We start from the raw sequence: 15221 nt of genomic DNA, 5'->3' as shown, positions 1-15221 counted from the left end.
ATTTTTAGCTGCTGTGTAATCGAAGTGAAAAAGAGGGGGAAATGTATATTTTTTTCTCCCCTAGTTAGAATAAGAGGATGAATTACTCAATCTTTAAAGGAATCTCTGCCAGTAAGGGAGGAAAATACCCAAGAGTCTCCTTTGGCTCCTCCTCTGGCCTAGACAGGATTTAAATTCAGGGAGGGAAGCCAAGGAGAGAAGAGTGAGGACAGACCAGCACCAGGGTCTTCAGCACCAGGAGCCCAGCTCGCAGGAGACAGGGGTGCCGGAAGCAGTGCCCAGCCGCCTCCCAGGTAAGTGCACCCATCGCTGAAGCTCTGCCTGTGAGAGGGAAGAAGGCCGCCGGGTGTGGATGGTCAGGGGCCACTGGACTCCCGTGCCTCAGTTCCAAACCTGAAAACCCAAGCAGTGTAATGCAGGTTAAATTCAAATCAGGAAATATCTTCCAGGACCTGCATACGACATCCTCAGCCAGAGTCACACTCTGTCCTCCGACAGGACTAAGTCCAGCATCTCCTTATCTGGCCAAATGCGGTTGGTGTTGTACTAGCTGCTACCTGGAGTAGGACATGTTTAGATAAAGTGTTTCCTTGGAGTCGATCTAGCATGTATTTCTCATCTTTTTTTCTTTGTTGACTTCTTTACAATGTCAAAAACCTCCTTAAAAAAGGTTCTTATCTGTTATATCTCACTGTTCTTTTAAATCCTAAATCTGAATTTTTATTTCAGTTATGATCAGGAAGCTAGTATTTTTCCATTTTTCTGGATTTCACATGCACCAACGAAGATTATATTTGCAAACTCACTTGCAGAACTTTGAGTTTTAATTGGTCTTAATTATTACCTGTAAGAGGGCAATTTCTTTTTCCCAAATTCCCAGTTACCCTCACAATGCCTCAAGGAAACCATTTTGAAACATCTCAAGAATGATGTGATTGGACTAGTTTTTGGAGGTCTGACTTTATTATTAATTTTTGTGTTTGGGAGGGAGCTGGTGAAAGAGGAGAAAGAATGAATGAGACTGTGCAGGATTTCACTTTAAAGTATAAAACCTGACTTACTTAGATAAACATTTTTTTTTTTTAAAAAGGAACAATCTCAGTATAGAAATAATGAGTTCCCACAGCTGGACATAGATAAGCCACAACATCCAAGTCACTGGTGTCAGCACCAAGGTGTTAGGTGATGCCTTCTGGGCCTGGGCTATGCACTAGAAGCTGGCAGGGACAGGATGAGCATGAAGACTCATTGCCGTTGGCATTTGGGCATTAGTTGCAGATCCAGAGTGACGGCTACAGTGTGGGGAGCAGGGACTCAGGCAGAAACAGTGTCAGCACCAGTGTCCTCTTTTCTGAGGAGGGATAAAAGCACCTGACATGCTTCTACCCCACTTTGAGTCCTGCTGCATGCCCAAGTACGCAGACTGCAGCTGACTTCCAAAACAGAGAAAATGGGACAGATGACTCCAAATCGTCTCGTGGCTTCTGGTTTGCATCCAGTGCTGTTCTGTGGTTTGAAATGGAGGGTAGACTAAGGTCTGTTTCTGAGAAATGCCTGAGGGAGTTGTGCCCAGGCCCATGGAAACTCTTGTCCATCCGCCACTCATTCCATAACCCTGGCTCCTATAGGGTCTGGCTGCAGACATGAGATCATGGTTTAGGTTCTGTAGCAGCATTTGGAGCCACCAATCTGTGAGCCTGTGAAGCTGAGCTCTCAGGCCTAATCTCGGATGGACAGGGGCTTTGCCTGGTTCCACCACAGTGGACTCTCATTAATGCCAACCAGCTGCCACGGAATTATCTGCCCAGCGAGTGTGGGTGGAACAGGGCAGATCCTTGGAAATTAGCAATGGCTTCTCCTCCTTGATGGAAGGCAGGGACTTTGAAGTTATTCAATATGTGGAAAACCACACGTTAAACTAAACAGAGGATTTTAACTTTTCATTATGTGCCTCTCTTCATTATCATTTAACTGGAGCAGAGTTTGCCATAGATGCCCCTTATACCCTTGGGGAATAGGGTTAATTCTGTATTAAACATCAGTCAGCTAGGGATTGGGTGTTTGGTTGGATGTGGAAAAAGAAGGTTCCTGAATTTAGGCCCTGTATCCATTTTATCTTGAAAGCTAAAGAAGGACTTTCTGTGAGAAAGTACTTCATCCCTTGGGGGTGAGTGAACGCTCTGCCTGATGTTCAGGAAGAATCTCACAAGGGCTTAGCATAGCGCCTGGCATGTAAAAATGCTTGGAAAGTGGGAGCTACTGTTATCATCACCCACTTGAGCCTTTTCAAGGCAGATTAAGATTCAGTTGACAAAACAAAATAAGCCTGATGGGACCCCTGAGAATCGACTGAGTGCTAACACTGGTTCAGGCGCCCCCTTTATCCTTTCTACCTGTAGTGGGCAGCAACCCTGAAGGGAAGAGGTCTTCAGGGAGATGGTCATTGCACCACGGTGTGAGAATCATCTGCAGGCACTTCCTGGGGGCTCACTGGGTGGATCCAATTGAACTGGGGTGGGGTGCACCCAGAATATGACCATATTAGGCCTATCACATAAGGCTACAATCTCATCCTCATCCTCACCTAGCCATCCCGAATCCTATGTGGAATGGCTATGTAGACAGTTCAGTGTCACAGAGACTAGAAATAAAAGTGCTTGTATGTACCTGGTTCAACTGGGAGTTGACCTAGGGGAGACAATGTGCCTTGGATACCACTCACTCTTCCATACTGAGGGAGGAAGAGAGAGAGGAGAGGTCTTCAGCGCAGGATGAGTTGAGCCAGCATGGGTTCCTCAGCCACTGAGAACTCACTCTCCTGGACCAAGTACTTGGGTCACAAGACCCCCGAGTCACCCCTGAGTCATCTGGGGCCTAGGTTGGGGATCACTAGCAAAACATGCTCAAGAGAATTAACAAAGGAATGACAAGTTTGCCAGTGACATTTGTGACTGATGCATCCCTAGCGCCCACCTCCTTCATTTCCCTCCATACTTCAGTGATGTCCACTTTGTCATTTGGGGACAGAATATCTTAAGTGACTCCTCTGGAACTCCAGGATAATACCATTTCCCCCCTAAAAGCTAAAGCAGTGGCTCTCATTTGCCTGTGGTCAACCATACAGGCAGGATGAGGTAATGAGGGAATGAGAGAAGGCCCTGGATAAAGATCTGTAACAGTGGTTAGAAACTGGCTACCGATCTCTTTGGTGTAAGTAGTACTGTTATTTCCTGACACAGAGTGCGTGTCCTTCTTTGGGGAGAATGAGGTGACATAGAGGTCTTCTGGCCTGGGGTCGGAGAGGACTGTTGGGATTGGGAGTCTGGCCTTCTCTCCTATCAGACTCTGCCCCAGCACCCAGGGACCTTGAGCACTGTGGTGATTCCTGGGAAAGGAATTCTCCAGCTTCTCATGAAATTGGCTGGGATTGAACTCCCTATTTGGGAAAGAACTCATCTTTCCAAGGACCAAGGGGTACTAAGGGGTCCTTAACACCTCTAGACGCCTCTAACAGAGAATGTCATCAATTGACCACCAGCATTTTGAGGATTAAATGAGAATAATGTTTGTAAAGTATTTGGCACAGTACCCATCACCTTTAAACACCCAAATTCCAGTGGCTATTATTTAGTTCAGAAAATATTTAGCCAGAACTGTACTGTGAGACTGGGAATACAGAGGGGATCAACACAGTTTTAGCCACTGTCATCCCTGAGCATATAAGGATATCTAGGTAGAAGCATCCATATGGATTTGGGGGCTGTTAATGTTTGTCTGGAAATTAAAGCCACAGAACTAGGTGCAGCTACCAAGAGGACGTAGAGCACAGGTAGAGAGCCCTGAGACATCAGCAGGTCTCTGAAGGCAGACCCGAGGGCCATCCATCCAGCTCAGACTCAGCAAAACCTTCAGAAGAACAATACCAAGCAGTTTGTTCCTGTCTCTCTGCTGTACCCAGCCCTCTCCTGTAGTCAGAATTAAACACATGCTCAGCTGCAGCAAGACAGTGAATTTGACGAGCCCCTGGTTTCCAGGTATCTTGTATGCACTTTTCCTGTATGTAAATGCCCTTTGCCTCTTGCACTCCTGCAGCATTTACCCCACTTTCCATAGGGAGCTACCCCTCCATAGGATGAATATTCATCTCTATTCACAAGTCTCATCCTGTGTTTTTCTCCGTGAAACTAGGAGCCCTCCAACCCAGCCCTGGGGAGCTCAGTCTGTGGTGTGCAGTGCATATCTAAGCAGTGATGAAGTCATCCCTTCCTTGTGCTGTTCAACATGGAAAGTCTCCTGCCACGTGTTGGAGTGGGAGCCCACAGCTTCTCTCCTTGCTCGCTACACTTGTTAGGTTGAGGATTTCCCAGCTCATCTTCTTTCGAGAAATTACCCTGCCCAGGAAAATCTGATCTCAACATGTGAAATCCGAGAGGCTGCAATTAATGAGGACATCTTGTTACAATTCAGAAGGACAGGCGACAGGGAGGGCTGTGAGAGCTTCTGGGGTTTCTCATATTCCAGGCTTCAAAACAAACACAGCGAGACGGGCTTTGGGCAGCCTTGCTGTGGTTTATGGCGAGAGTCCCTGGCTTTTTTGCATTTGTTCAGAGCTAATTCAGAAAAACATCTGCACTCCATTTAGGTCTCAGGAATAGTCAGCCACAGGCGGGGGGTGGGCAGAGAGGCTTCTCTGGCTCTGTTGCTCCCCAGGAGGGGGATTTAGGGTGGAAACACTGTAGGAGCTTCGGTGATAGACGTGTGCTGTTACTGGAAATTGCAGAGTGTGCAAGCTGAAGGGCCCCATAGTTGGAAACCCCACACCTGAAGTGTGGCCTTGCCCTCCTCTGTGGTGTGGTCAGAGGCACTTGGCAGTGTCTCTGAGCCTCAGTTCCCACCCTGAGGAGTAAGTGGAGATCTGGAGTGTGCCTTTTGGGTCACGGGTCTGAACCTTTTAAGATGGCGATGGCGACATTTCATTATTTCTGTCCATCTGCCTTCTAACTCACTATAGGCTTTCCTGCTTCCTCCATCCTCACAGAAGTCCCCAGCAGATTCCCGAGTTTTCTGGTTGCTTTTGGGCTTAGAAAAGGACCACTTTTTGAAGGCAAATCTGTTTCAATATCAGAGCCTCAGTTTCCTTCCTCTCTCCCAGCTAAGGCATGAGGTTGGAGACCACACGCAGGAGGGCAGGGCCATGGTCAGCCAGGTACTTCCCTTCTTCCACCTCTCACCAACCAAGAGCAGCTCTGGTTTCCCCAGGTGCTGCCTGTTGCATGGTGGGGGCTGGGGAAGCAGGCCAAGGGCTCTCTTATTTAGCTGGGACTATAGTTCCCTCCAGTTACTGAATGCCCATGAAATGGCAAACTCTGAGCCAAGTGCCCACCTCTGAATTAGTCTTGGCCAGAGTCAGGTATTGGTCTCTCTTCCTGCCACCCCCCTGTTCTCCCTAACCTCACCCCAACCCAAACCTGTCTTAAAGCAGCTCTCTTTAAAGTCTGCAGACACTTATTACCCACTGTCCAAATCCCAGGACAGTCAGAACAGCCCCTACCATCCCACTCTTGCTGCGAGGGCAGAGCCCTGCTCCTGAGGTGCAGTAGGTGCTTGGAAATGTGAGCTGCCATGATTATTACTAGCCCCAATACACACTTTGGATGATTGGAGAATCAAGAGGAGTAAATGGAGCAAAATAGTAACACGAACTCTCTCTTCCAAAATGGCTAGAAGGGTACAAGCCCCCAGCACATGAAAACGGTTAAGGCTCCAGGGGGTGGAGGTGCTTCTACCCAGATGTGATCATTGCACACTGAACACATGTGTTGAATTATCACACTGTGTCTGTAAAGCCGCACAGATGTTATGTCTCAATAAAAGAAGAACTTTTTATTGGCATCATTCTGATTAGTTCTCAGTGGTAGCACATCCCTTGGGTATGAGGTATATAGTACCTGTGTCCAAATGAGGGAATTGCCTGGGGACATGAATATACTAAATTCATTTGCTATTTGCATGAGACACTCATTAGTTATCTGTCGATACTGAGCTCATTTGCTGGTGGTATAAGAACATCATGCTGACAGACCCAGCACAGGCTTGCAATAGTGTGGACCTGGTTTGAATCCTGCCTCTGCCACCTACTAGTTGAGCAACCCCTGGTAAGTGCTTTACCTCTCAGACCTGGTTTCCTCTCCCACTAAGTGAGGAGCACAACACTGACCTTCCACAGCACCTCGGAGTCTTAATAGTGAGGCTCCATGCACCTGGCCAATGGCCAGCATGCAGCAGCAATTGGACAACAGAACTTTGCTGTAATGTATTGTAATATTATTATTTTTATTTAATTTTTAAAAATATATTTATTTTTTCAGTTGTAGTTGGACATAATACCTTTATTCCTTTCATTTATTTTTATGTGGTACTGAGGATCGAACCCAGCACCCTGCGTGTGCTAGGTGAGCGCTCTACCACTGAGCCTCAATCCCAGCCCCCCATTATTTTTATTTTAAATAATAATTCTACCAGGGCCCTTCATCCTTTATTTCCTCTATTTTCTGATACCTAATAAATGATAACCATTTAAAAGATAAAATTTTTACTCTGTACTAGAATTTGTGATTAGGAAGGTTTATTCCTTTTTCTGACCTGTGTAGTTGTCCTCCAGGTCAGTTCTTTTGACGGTCTTGTGCTGTTCTAGCTATTAAGCTGGAAGAGAGGCAGCATCTGGCAAGGCCCTGTGAGGCTGCTAGGATGCTGACGATGGTCCAGCTCTCAACCTGATTGTGGGTGCAAGGCTGACTGATGTCTTTACCAGTCATTAAAGCAGAGCTATTTATGTGCTACTTTTTACTCTAAGTACAATCCTTCACAATTAAAAAAAAATGGGGATGAACAGGAAATCACTTGGTAGGCTGTTTTTTTTTTTTTTTTTTTTTTTTTTGGCGGTCCTGGGGATTAAACCCAGGGCTTTGTGCATGGAAGGCAAGCACTCTACCAACTGAGCTATATCCCCAGCCTTGGTAGACTCTTAAAAAAAATCCCAGAATGTTTGTTGAGCTCTTGCTGGGTGCTGGGCACGGTGCTCAGCACTCCGATGACAGGAGGCAGCAGCATCCTTCCTGTCCCAGGAGGAGGCTAAAGCAGAGAAGGGCCCGCCCAAGGCTGACGCGCTGGGGCCTGTGTGGTTTGTTCTTAGGCTGCTTCTCACCATGTGCAGGAAAGCCTGGGTGGAGGAGGACGCAGGCCCAGGAAAGGACTTTCAAACTCTCACACCAACAATTAATTACAAGTTTGTGTGGGTTGCAGAAGCCCATTGTCCAGGGGCAGCTTGGTGGATGGGTTTCTAGATACCTGTGGCCACGCAAGCTCACCTTGTGAATGAGGTTCCTGTGTGTCCTGTGAGCCCACCTGGGTCTCTAGGTCTGCCCTGCCTTGACTCTTTAGTAGTCAGACTATACAACTTCCCAGATGGGAACTAGGGGAACCAGAGGGGAGAGGGGTCCATCCGCCACTGATGGCGGTGAAGGCCCATATCGCCCCCTAGTGGCCAAGGAGGTGAAACATAACTGCCTGACACCAGGCCACCCTTGACCCCTGGCCTCGAGTAATAGGGACTGAACCCCTTAGTGTGAGACTCTGTGCCTTTGCCTTAGGACAACAATATAATGAACGCACCTTGGACCCCAGCCCTAAAAGGTTCAGGTTAGCAGGGAGACATGCTGTCTTCAAGAGTGACTACAAGAGACCACCAGAGAGGGACCATTCAGTACTCTGAACGCTTAGCAGAGGGAGAGCTGGTTTCCATCTGGGGTGAGATAGAGGATGGGGGTCAGGGGAAGAGAGAGAGAGAGAGAGAGAGAGAGAGAGAGAGAGAGAGAGAGAGAAGACCTCGTGGATGAGGTTCTTATGTTTCGTTGGTATGTCTGTGGAGGCAGGATGCTGGCTTTGCAGCCAGTGATTTGGATCTGAGTAAAGATCTGCCCTTGAGGCTGTGGTGTCCAGGGTGACTTATTCGGCCTCTGAGCCTCTACTTCCTCATCTGCGCAAAGTAACATGACATCACTGTGATGAGCCTGGTCTTTGGAGTCAGGTTGTCTGGCCTCAAATCCTCTCACTGGGATGGGGCTGCAGCTCAGTGGTACAGTGCTTGACTGGCATGTGTGAGGCGCTGGGCTCCATTCCTAGCTCCTCTCTCTCTCTCTCTCTCTCTCTCTCTCTCACACACACACACACACACACACACTCAAATAAGTTAAAAAATCCTGCCACTTTTGTTTGTGTGCCTGTGAGCAAATCATGTAAGGTAGCTGTATCTCAGTTTCCCTGTCTGTAAAATAGGAGTAATAATATATTTCACAAAGGGTCACCAGGCTCTAATGAGTTAGCTGACGCGAAGCACTTGGGACAGTGCCTCTCACATCGCAAGGACTCCACGTGCAGCTATTATTGCTGATATTATGCAGAGGATAATATCAGGGCTGTTGACAAGATTAGGGATTAGGATCAAAGCCTGGCACACAGTGGGCTCTCAACACAAGACGGCTGTTCTCCTTGCTATTGTCAAAGTGCAGGTGAACCTAGAATTAGAAGTGAGAGCAAGGAAGCTCCAGATGGTGTGAAAAGGGTAAGCAAAGGCAAGAGGCAGGACCATGCCTGTGTGAGCAAGGAACAGAAAATAATATTGCTCAGCCCTCAGGAGATCTAGGATGAGATCTTTCTGTTGGCTTCCCATCTTCCTATGGCCTCTTTGGGACCTGCTAAAAACACCAGTTCCCCTCAACACATCGCATGGCTTTCTTTTGTATTTTTTCTGGCTACAGGTCTCAGGGAGGGTCTGCTCCTTGTCTCTCCAAGGATGGGTCTCCAGGGAATGTCCAGCTTCCCCCTGGGGCTCCTGCTTGGCTCTGTGTTCCTGGTGGCTTCGGCCCCAGCCATGCCTGAGTCTCAGGGCTGCAGCAACAAGGAGCAACAGGTGACCGTCAGCCACACCTACAAGATTGATGTGCCCAAGTCTGCCCTGGTGGAAACCGACCCCCAGGCCCTCAGTGATGATGGGACCTCGCTCTTGGCCCTGGGGGAGGCCGGGGAGGAGCAGAACTTCATCTTCAGGCACAACATCCGCCTTCAGACGCCACAGAGGGACTGTGATCTGGCAGACAGCGTCCAGGACCTCCTGGCCCGGGTGAAGAAGCTGGAGGAAGAGATGGCAGAGATGAAGGAGCAGTGCAACGTCCAGCGCTGCTGCCCAGGAGCTGCTGGTGAGTTGGCCAGTCACCCAGCACCCACTTGGGGCACCCACGGGCCTTAGGAGCACTCTGAGGCTGCACAGTCTCACATCTCACTCTGGGTTCTCTCTGGGATCTGGCTCGTTCCCACTATTTATTCCTTGGTTTCAGCTCCAGGGGACATCTGGATGCCTGATCGGGGAGGGACCAGCAGCTCTTGAAGACACCAGACTCCTGGGGCAATGTTTCCAGATGGGTCTGGCTTCTAGGGGCTTTCTTACCTGCGGCCCCAATCTCCACTCAAAGGGGAAGCAGGGGGTGTGCAGGAAAGATGGAGGCCAACGGTGACTTGGCAAATTCCTTAAGTCTCCTCAACTGTCCAATCAGGATGATTCCATCAGCCAGCCTAGTTCTGAGAATTACAGATGATATGTAATAGATTCCTGGCCAGTGATAGATGTTCTGGAGGTTGTGACTATTTAATTAGTAATAAAATGTCACAATTTGATTTTACAAATAATGAAGTTCCCTCTGTCCCACCCTTTTAAAAACATCAGACACCTAGATTGAACCAGAGGACAACCAATGGTACTGAGACACAGATTTTTAATATCTGAAGGAATTGCTAGGGTTGAGAGCACTTCCTAAATGCCAGGTACAAATGTAGGTACCAGGGACACTGCCATGGATAGAACAGTGTGGTCCAGTCCCTGAGGAACCGCCTCTTAGACACATCCTTAGGAAGGAAAGGTGTTCTGAGAAGCCAGAAAGGTGTTCTGAGAATGGACAGAGAGGGCACTGCACTGAGTGGCCTGCCCTTCCCCTGCCTCTTACCATAAAGGGCTACAGAATGGAGCCAGGTTAAATCCCCCTGCCAGGCCCCCGTGCCCATCATTGAGACTGGGCTATTTTGCAGCTTCAGGGAATCCTTTTTTCTGAGGCCTTCCTAGGTCTAGCCCCACTCACCCACGGCTAGAGGACAATCTCCCTCCTGCCTGGCAGAAGCCGTGTCCCTTTGTGTCAGCCAGTGACCTGCCACGCTTGGAACATTCAAGGCCCATTCCTAGGAAAACCCTGAACAGTTCTCATCATTCAGAGGGGACAGAACCCAGGGAGTCATCTGGGAAGGGAAAAGGGTGGTGTCCACAGCTTCTCAGACCAAGAAAAAGAGAAAAATGCCGGTAGCTTTGGCAGGTTAGAGGTGGGCCCAGCTGGGGGGGGCGAGGCTATCCTCCACCGGGAACTGGAACCGGGTCACCCCCGGAAGAGCCAGGCAAGACCCAGATACCCTGAGCCTTCTCTAACCCGTCTCCAAGGAGATGGCCATCTACCATGGTTTCCTCTCTTCCCCCAGACCTGAGCCGCCACTGCAGCGGCCACGGGACCTTCTCCCCTGACACCTGCAGCTGCCACTGCGAGCAGGGCTGGGAGGGGGCCGACTGCCAGCTGCCGGCCTGCCCCGGGGCATGCAGCGGCCACGGGCGCTGCGTGGACGGGCTCTGCCTGTGCGACGACCCCTACGTGGGGCCCGACTGCGCCTACCCCGCCTGCCCCCAGGATTGCAGTGGGCACGGCGTGTGCGTGCACGGGGTCTGCCAGTGCCACGAGCACTTCACGTCGGAGGACTGCAGCGAGCAACGCTGTCCGGGCGACTGCAGCGGCCACGGTTTCTGCGACACTGGCGAGTGTTACTGCGAGCTGGGCTTCACTGGCCCCGACTGCTCCCAGGGTGAGAGCTGAGACGTGCCTTGGGGCCTTGTTTGTTTCCACCTATGGTCTCCACTCCTTGAACCATCACTTGCACTTGGTCCTGTGAGGGGGTATCGGCCTTCAGCCTACAGCAGATTCCCTGGAGGGCTTCTTAAACACGCATGCTCCAGAGCTTGTGATCCTGCAGGTCTGGGCTGGGACCTGAGAATTTGCATTTCTACAAGTTCCCCTGTAATGCTGATGCTGTTGCTTTGGGGCCTGAACTTTGAGGACCACTAAAGACTCTGTTTGTGTGAGGTTTGCACCTGTCCTTCCCCCACCATGTGGGAAGGTATCAGTATTAGCTCCTAACCAGATAACCATTTAAGCGTGTGTCCCGTAACAGGAACATACTTAAGTCTCCTCCTCCAGGCCTGCCATCTTAGTGCCAAGTGTGCAGTAGGTGCTCACTGAACACCCACTGGCTAGATTCCCATGCTTGTTCCACACCCACCCCTCACCTCTTCCTGTTCTGCACACAGTGGTGCCCCCCCAGGGCCTGCAGCTACTCAAGAGCACAGAGAATTCCCTGCTGGTGAGCTGGGAGCCCTCCAGTGACGTGGACCACTACCTCCTCAGCTATTATCCCCTGGGGAAGGAGCTCTCTGTGAAGCAGATCCAGGTGCCCAAGGAGGAGCACATCTATGAGATCCCTGGCTTGCTCCCTGGAACCACGTATACAGTCACCCTGCGAAACGTGAAGAAAGATATTTCCAGCAGCCCTCAGCATCTCCTGGCCACAACAGGTGAGGAAGCAGCCAGATGCCCCCAGGGTTCCCAGGAGAGGCCCCATTTTGGGTGTTTTCTTACACTTTCCCCACAGATACCCTTCTGTGGGTCAGGACATTGTAGATAGTTTGAAAAACACAACCATTAGGTTCTGGAGAAGAGTCCCAGTTCTGTCTTCTCTCGTTGCTCCCAGATTATTGGGTCCTCCATGTCAGTAATGACAGCCTGCTGATTTGGGGTTTAAGGCGTCCTTTGTGTCACTGAAATTAGTCAAGTCTGGCTGCTTTGCACCCCACATAAGCAGCCAAAGAGCAAACCTGCATCCCTGGCCCTTCATGGAAACTCCAAAGCCTTCAGCAAGTTCAAGTAGGAATGCGTAAGAAGCTGCTGAAGCTGCCTGCGTCAGTTAGATTCATCTCAGCAGGAAAGAGAGGAAAACAGAAGTGAAGGAAGTTTAGGGAAGAGGTTGTTTACAGAGGCATGTTGGAGAGTAAAATACGAGGACTAGCATCAGTGGAGATCCAGCCCAGCCAGAAAGGGAGAGGGGCAGGCACTGGTACTCAATGCAGAGAAATGTTCAGGAAAGATACCTGATGAGGCACTTTTGGTGAAGGAATGCAGGCAGGCACTGTTTCCCCACAGGAAGGGAGTAAAGATGAGTTTCTTGAACTCTCTCCTGCTTTCTGCTGGTGACTGCTGCTGGCTGATCCCAGAGGCTAGAGGGCAAGGCCCTTGGCTGACTTGATTCATAGAGGTTGCAACCTGCGCTAGAGAGCAGGATGGAGGCTGGTGGGGCCTGGCTTGCAGGGACAGTCTCCTGTGTACCACCAAATACCACCAAAATATTTGGAAGAACAAGCATCACGGCTAATATGATCAGGGCAAATGGGTTTTCCTCTCGGTGAATGCAAAGCCAATGAGCCCAACCAGGAAACAAGAGTGGAGAGAGCTTTGATACTTGCAGCAGGTGCACAGAGTGCCAGGGATAACTCTCAAAGTAGTGTTCTCCTCTGAACAAAGAAAGCTGGGGCTTTTATTAGAAAACTCGTACATATTCATTTAGGAAAGACTCATAATCACTTGTAGAGGTGGGCATATTCCTGAGCATGCCCAGTTTGAGGTCATACATTATAGGTTGAAAAAAAATGGTGGATAGGGATGCCTCTGGGTGAAGAATTTAGTATTATAATAAAAAGAATGAGTCAGAGTGACTTAGCCATTTTGGCTGGTTCCTGGTAAGTTTCTCTGAAGGTCTTTAATGACAGCAGTAACAGCAGCAGCAGCAAAAATAGCTTTGAAGGCACTGCTGATAGTCTTTTGAAGTGGCAGAGCTTTTCCCCCTGTTAGTATAGGTGCTTGCCCCTAAAATTGCCTATCTAGCAGCTAATATTCATTTCTTAGAAATTCTTGTTTCCTCATGAAAGTTCTTAAAGCAACTTAGATCTTCCAGGATTTGGAGAAATCTAGCTGTTTGAATGACTCCGATTCATTCCTTTACTCAAAACATCTTAACTGAGCACCTGTCATGTGCCAGATACTGTACAGGGGCTAATGATCCTCCTGGGAGAGAGCCAGGTAGATCCAGGTGGATGGGACTTTGGCATGTAATGAGTCATCTTTGCAGAAATGCCAGGCTGCTTGTCCTTCTTTGATGGTGGGAATAGGGTGGGGGTAGGGATGGGTCAGAATTGAAAAGGGCCAGGAAAGACAGTACCTTGAGGGCACAATTTCTGATCACCCTTGTTGGTGCCCTCTAGCCAAAGACACCTAGTTACATCCCTGTAGTTGAACAGGTTGGATTTATTGATTGTTTTAGCTTGGAGAATGCACACCATGGGGACTCATGGGGACATCTCAGTAAGAGAGTGTAAGAAAGGACTGGAGTATATGGAGGACTGGTTATAGGCTTGGGTTAGGTAATTTGGGGGAACTAGGGGTAATTATGTGGGTGATATCTTAGAGGATCTTATCTAGAAAGAGGATAGACTGGAGGGAGGCTGAAGGAGAGGGGATTTTCATTGTTTGTGTGGCAACAGTCATATTTGTGTCTGTGTTCAGATGTGGTCACAGAATGGCCTGTTTTTGCTATAGAGTGGTCTTGTCTGATGCTCATGTTCTGGTAAGGGCTCTAGGTCCAACAGAACACCAAGCCCTAGCTGTGAAAAGCCCTAACTGCTTTTCTCCTTTCCCTCTTTTTATCTGTAGCTGCATCTGCCTACAGACAGGAGTGTCTAGCCTCACAGGGAAAGAGTAATATCTGTTCAGAAAGTTGTAGCAACCCCTATTGGCATCTTGCTCTAGGGACTTGTAGAGTCTGGCTACTGTGAGGTTTGTCTTTCTGTCTAATCGGATTCAAGTTAAAACCTCTGTTTTTTGCTCCTCAGGGGAGCCTCAGACCCAGCAAGGCTTATCATCCTCATCATAATCTTGAACATTCTCATTAAGTCCTTGCCTTTTCATTTGTGAACCCCTCCCCAATCCCTTAAGCCATGTAGGCCCTCTGCTACAATCTGCGTGTCACCTTCGTTACTCTCCTCCTGACCTGTCTCTGGGGAATTTCATCTTTGAAGGATGTCAAGAAACAGGACCTGGACTACTGGTGGAAGCCAGCAATGGGAGTGCATGCTTCCGAGAAAGGCTCCGAGGGGCTTTATCCTTAACATAGGGAGTCAGGGACACTCCAGGGGACCAAGGGACCTTGACATCACCAAGTTCACACCCTGCCTGATGCATGAGTTCCCTGACCCACATCCTTGACAACTGGTCAGCCAACTGGTTGGGAACACCTCCAAGAAGGTGAAGGTGGAGAAGTGACTGTGGAAGAGGACAAGGCTGAGAACCTGGGGACTTGTCTTCCCTTCAAGGTCAGGCTCCATTGGCCTGGGAATAGCTGCTGGAATTCAAAGTACTCCCCCAAGACTCCAGTCAGTGTCCTGCTCCCCGAAGTTCTTCCCTAAGAGCCACATCAATGATCCATTTCTCTGTATTAATTATAATTTCACAGTTCTTTTCCCCTGAGTGGAAGGGCAAAGATTTAGCCTAAAGTACTTTGCTATGAATAAAGCTGAGCAGGTGCTCTCCTGCTTCACAGGGGAGGCAACTGGGGCAGCATGAGAACACCAGGTACCTGGTGGGAAGTACTAAAATTTGTTAGAACTGCAGGAAGGCTTCATAGAAGGACCAAGTTGAAATTCACCTACTCTATAGTTTAGCTTTGAGTTAATCCTTAGAGAAGAATTTGAAAGTGAAGGACTATAATTTGGGAGATGGAGGGAGGAGCTACGTGTATGATAGAAGTTATACTATAGAAAATTTGGAATGTGTTTCCCAAACTTTATGCAGAAAGGCCAGAGTGTCTCATTCTGAGGTGGTCTCTAAGGGAAGGGATGCTGCCCCTGAAGGGTGACCACTTAATTCAGAGCAATATCTGATCCTTGTTAAGGACCCTGTCCTAGGGTTGAGGCCAGCTCTCTGTGTAGCTGATGGCCATTACAGACCATGGGGACCTCTGCTCCTCACTGC

At 49.0% G+C, this 15221-nt stretch overlaps 1 protein-coding gene across 3 annotated transcripts in view; it reads left to right on the top strand.

Annotated features, from left to right (window-relative positions):
• The first annotated feature begins 201 nt into the window (after window positions 1–201).
• TNN (tenascin N) overlaps window positions 202–15221 on the top strand; it is a 71174-nt gene continuing 56154 nt past the window's right edge. For all 3 annotated transcript variants that reach the window (XM_081297735.1, XM_081297736.1, XM_081297734.1), the window contains exons 1-4: window positions 202–293; window positions 8817–9254; window positions 10576–10950; window positions 11453–11716. In XM_081297735.1, coding sequence (XP_081153861.1) covers window positions 8852–9254; window positions 10576–10950; window positions 11453–11716 — 1042 coding nt within the window. In that variant the 5' untranslated portion in view covers window positions 202–293; window positions 8817–8851. The remainder of the gene's footprint in view (window positions 294–8816; window positions 9255–10575; window positions 10951–11452; window positions 11717–15221) is intronic.

The sequence above is a fragment of the Spermophilus citellus genome, assembly GCF_964194105.1.
Source record: "Spermophilus citellus genome assembly, chromosome: 6".
Classification (NCBI taxonomy): Eukaryota; Metazoa; Chordata; class Mammalia; order Rodentia; family Sciuridae; genus Spermophilus; species Spermophilus citellus.
The sequence above is the reverse complement of the archived record's forward strand: the minus strand, read 5'-3'. Positions and strand labels throughout refer to the sequence as shown.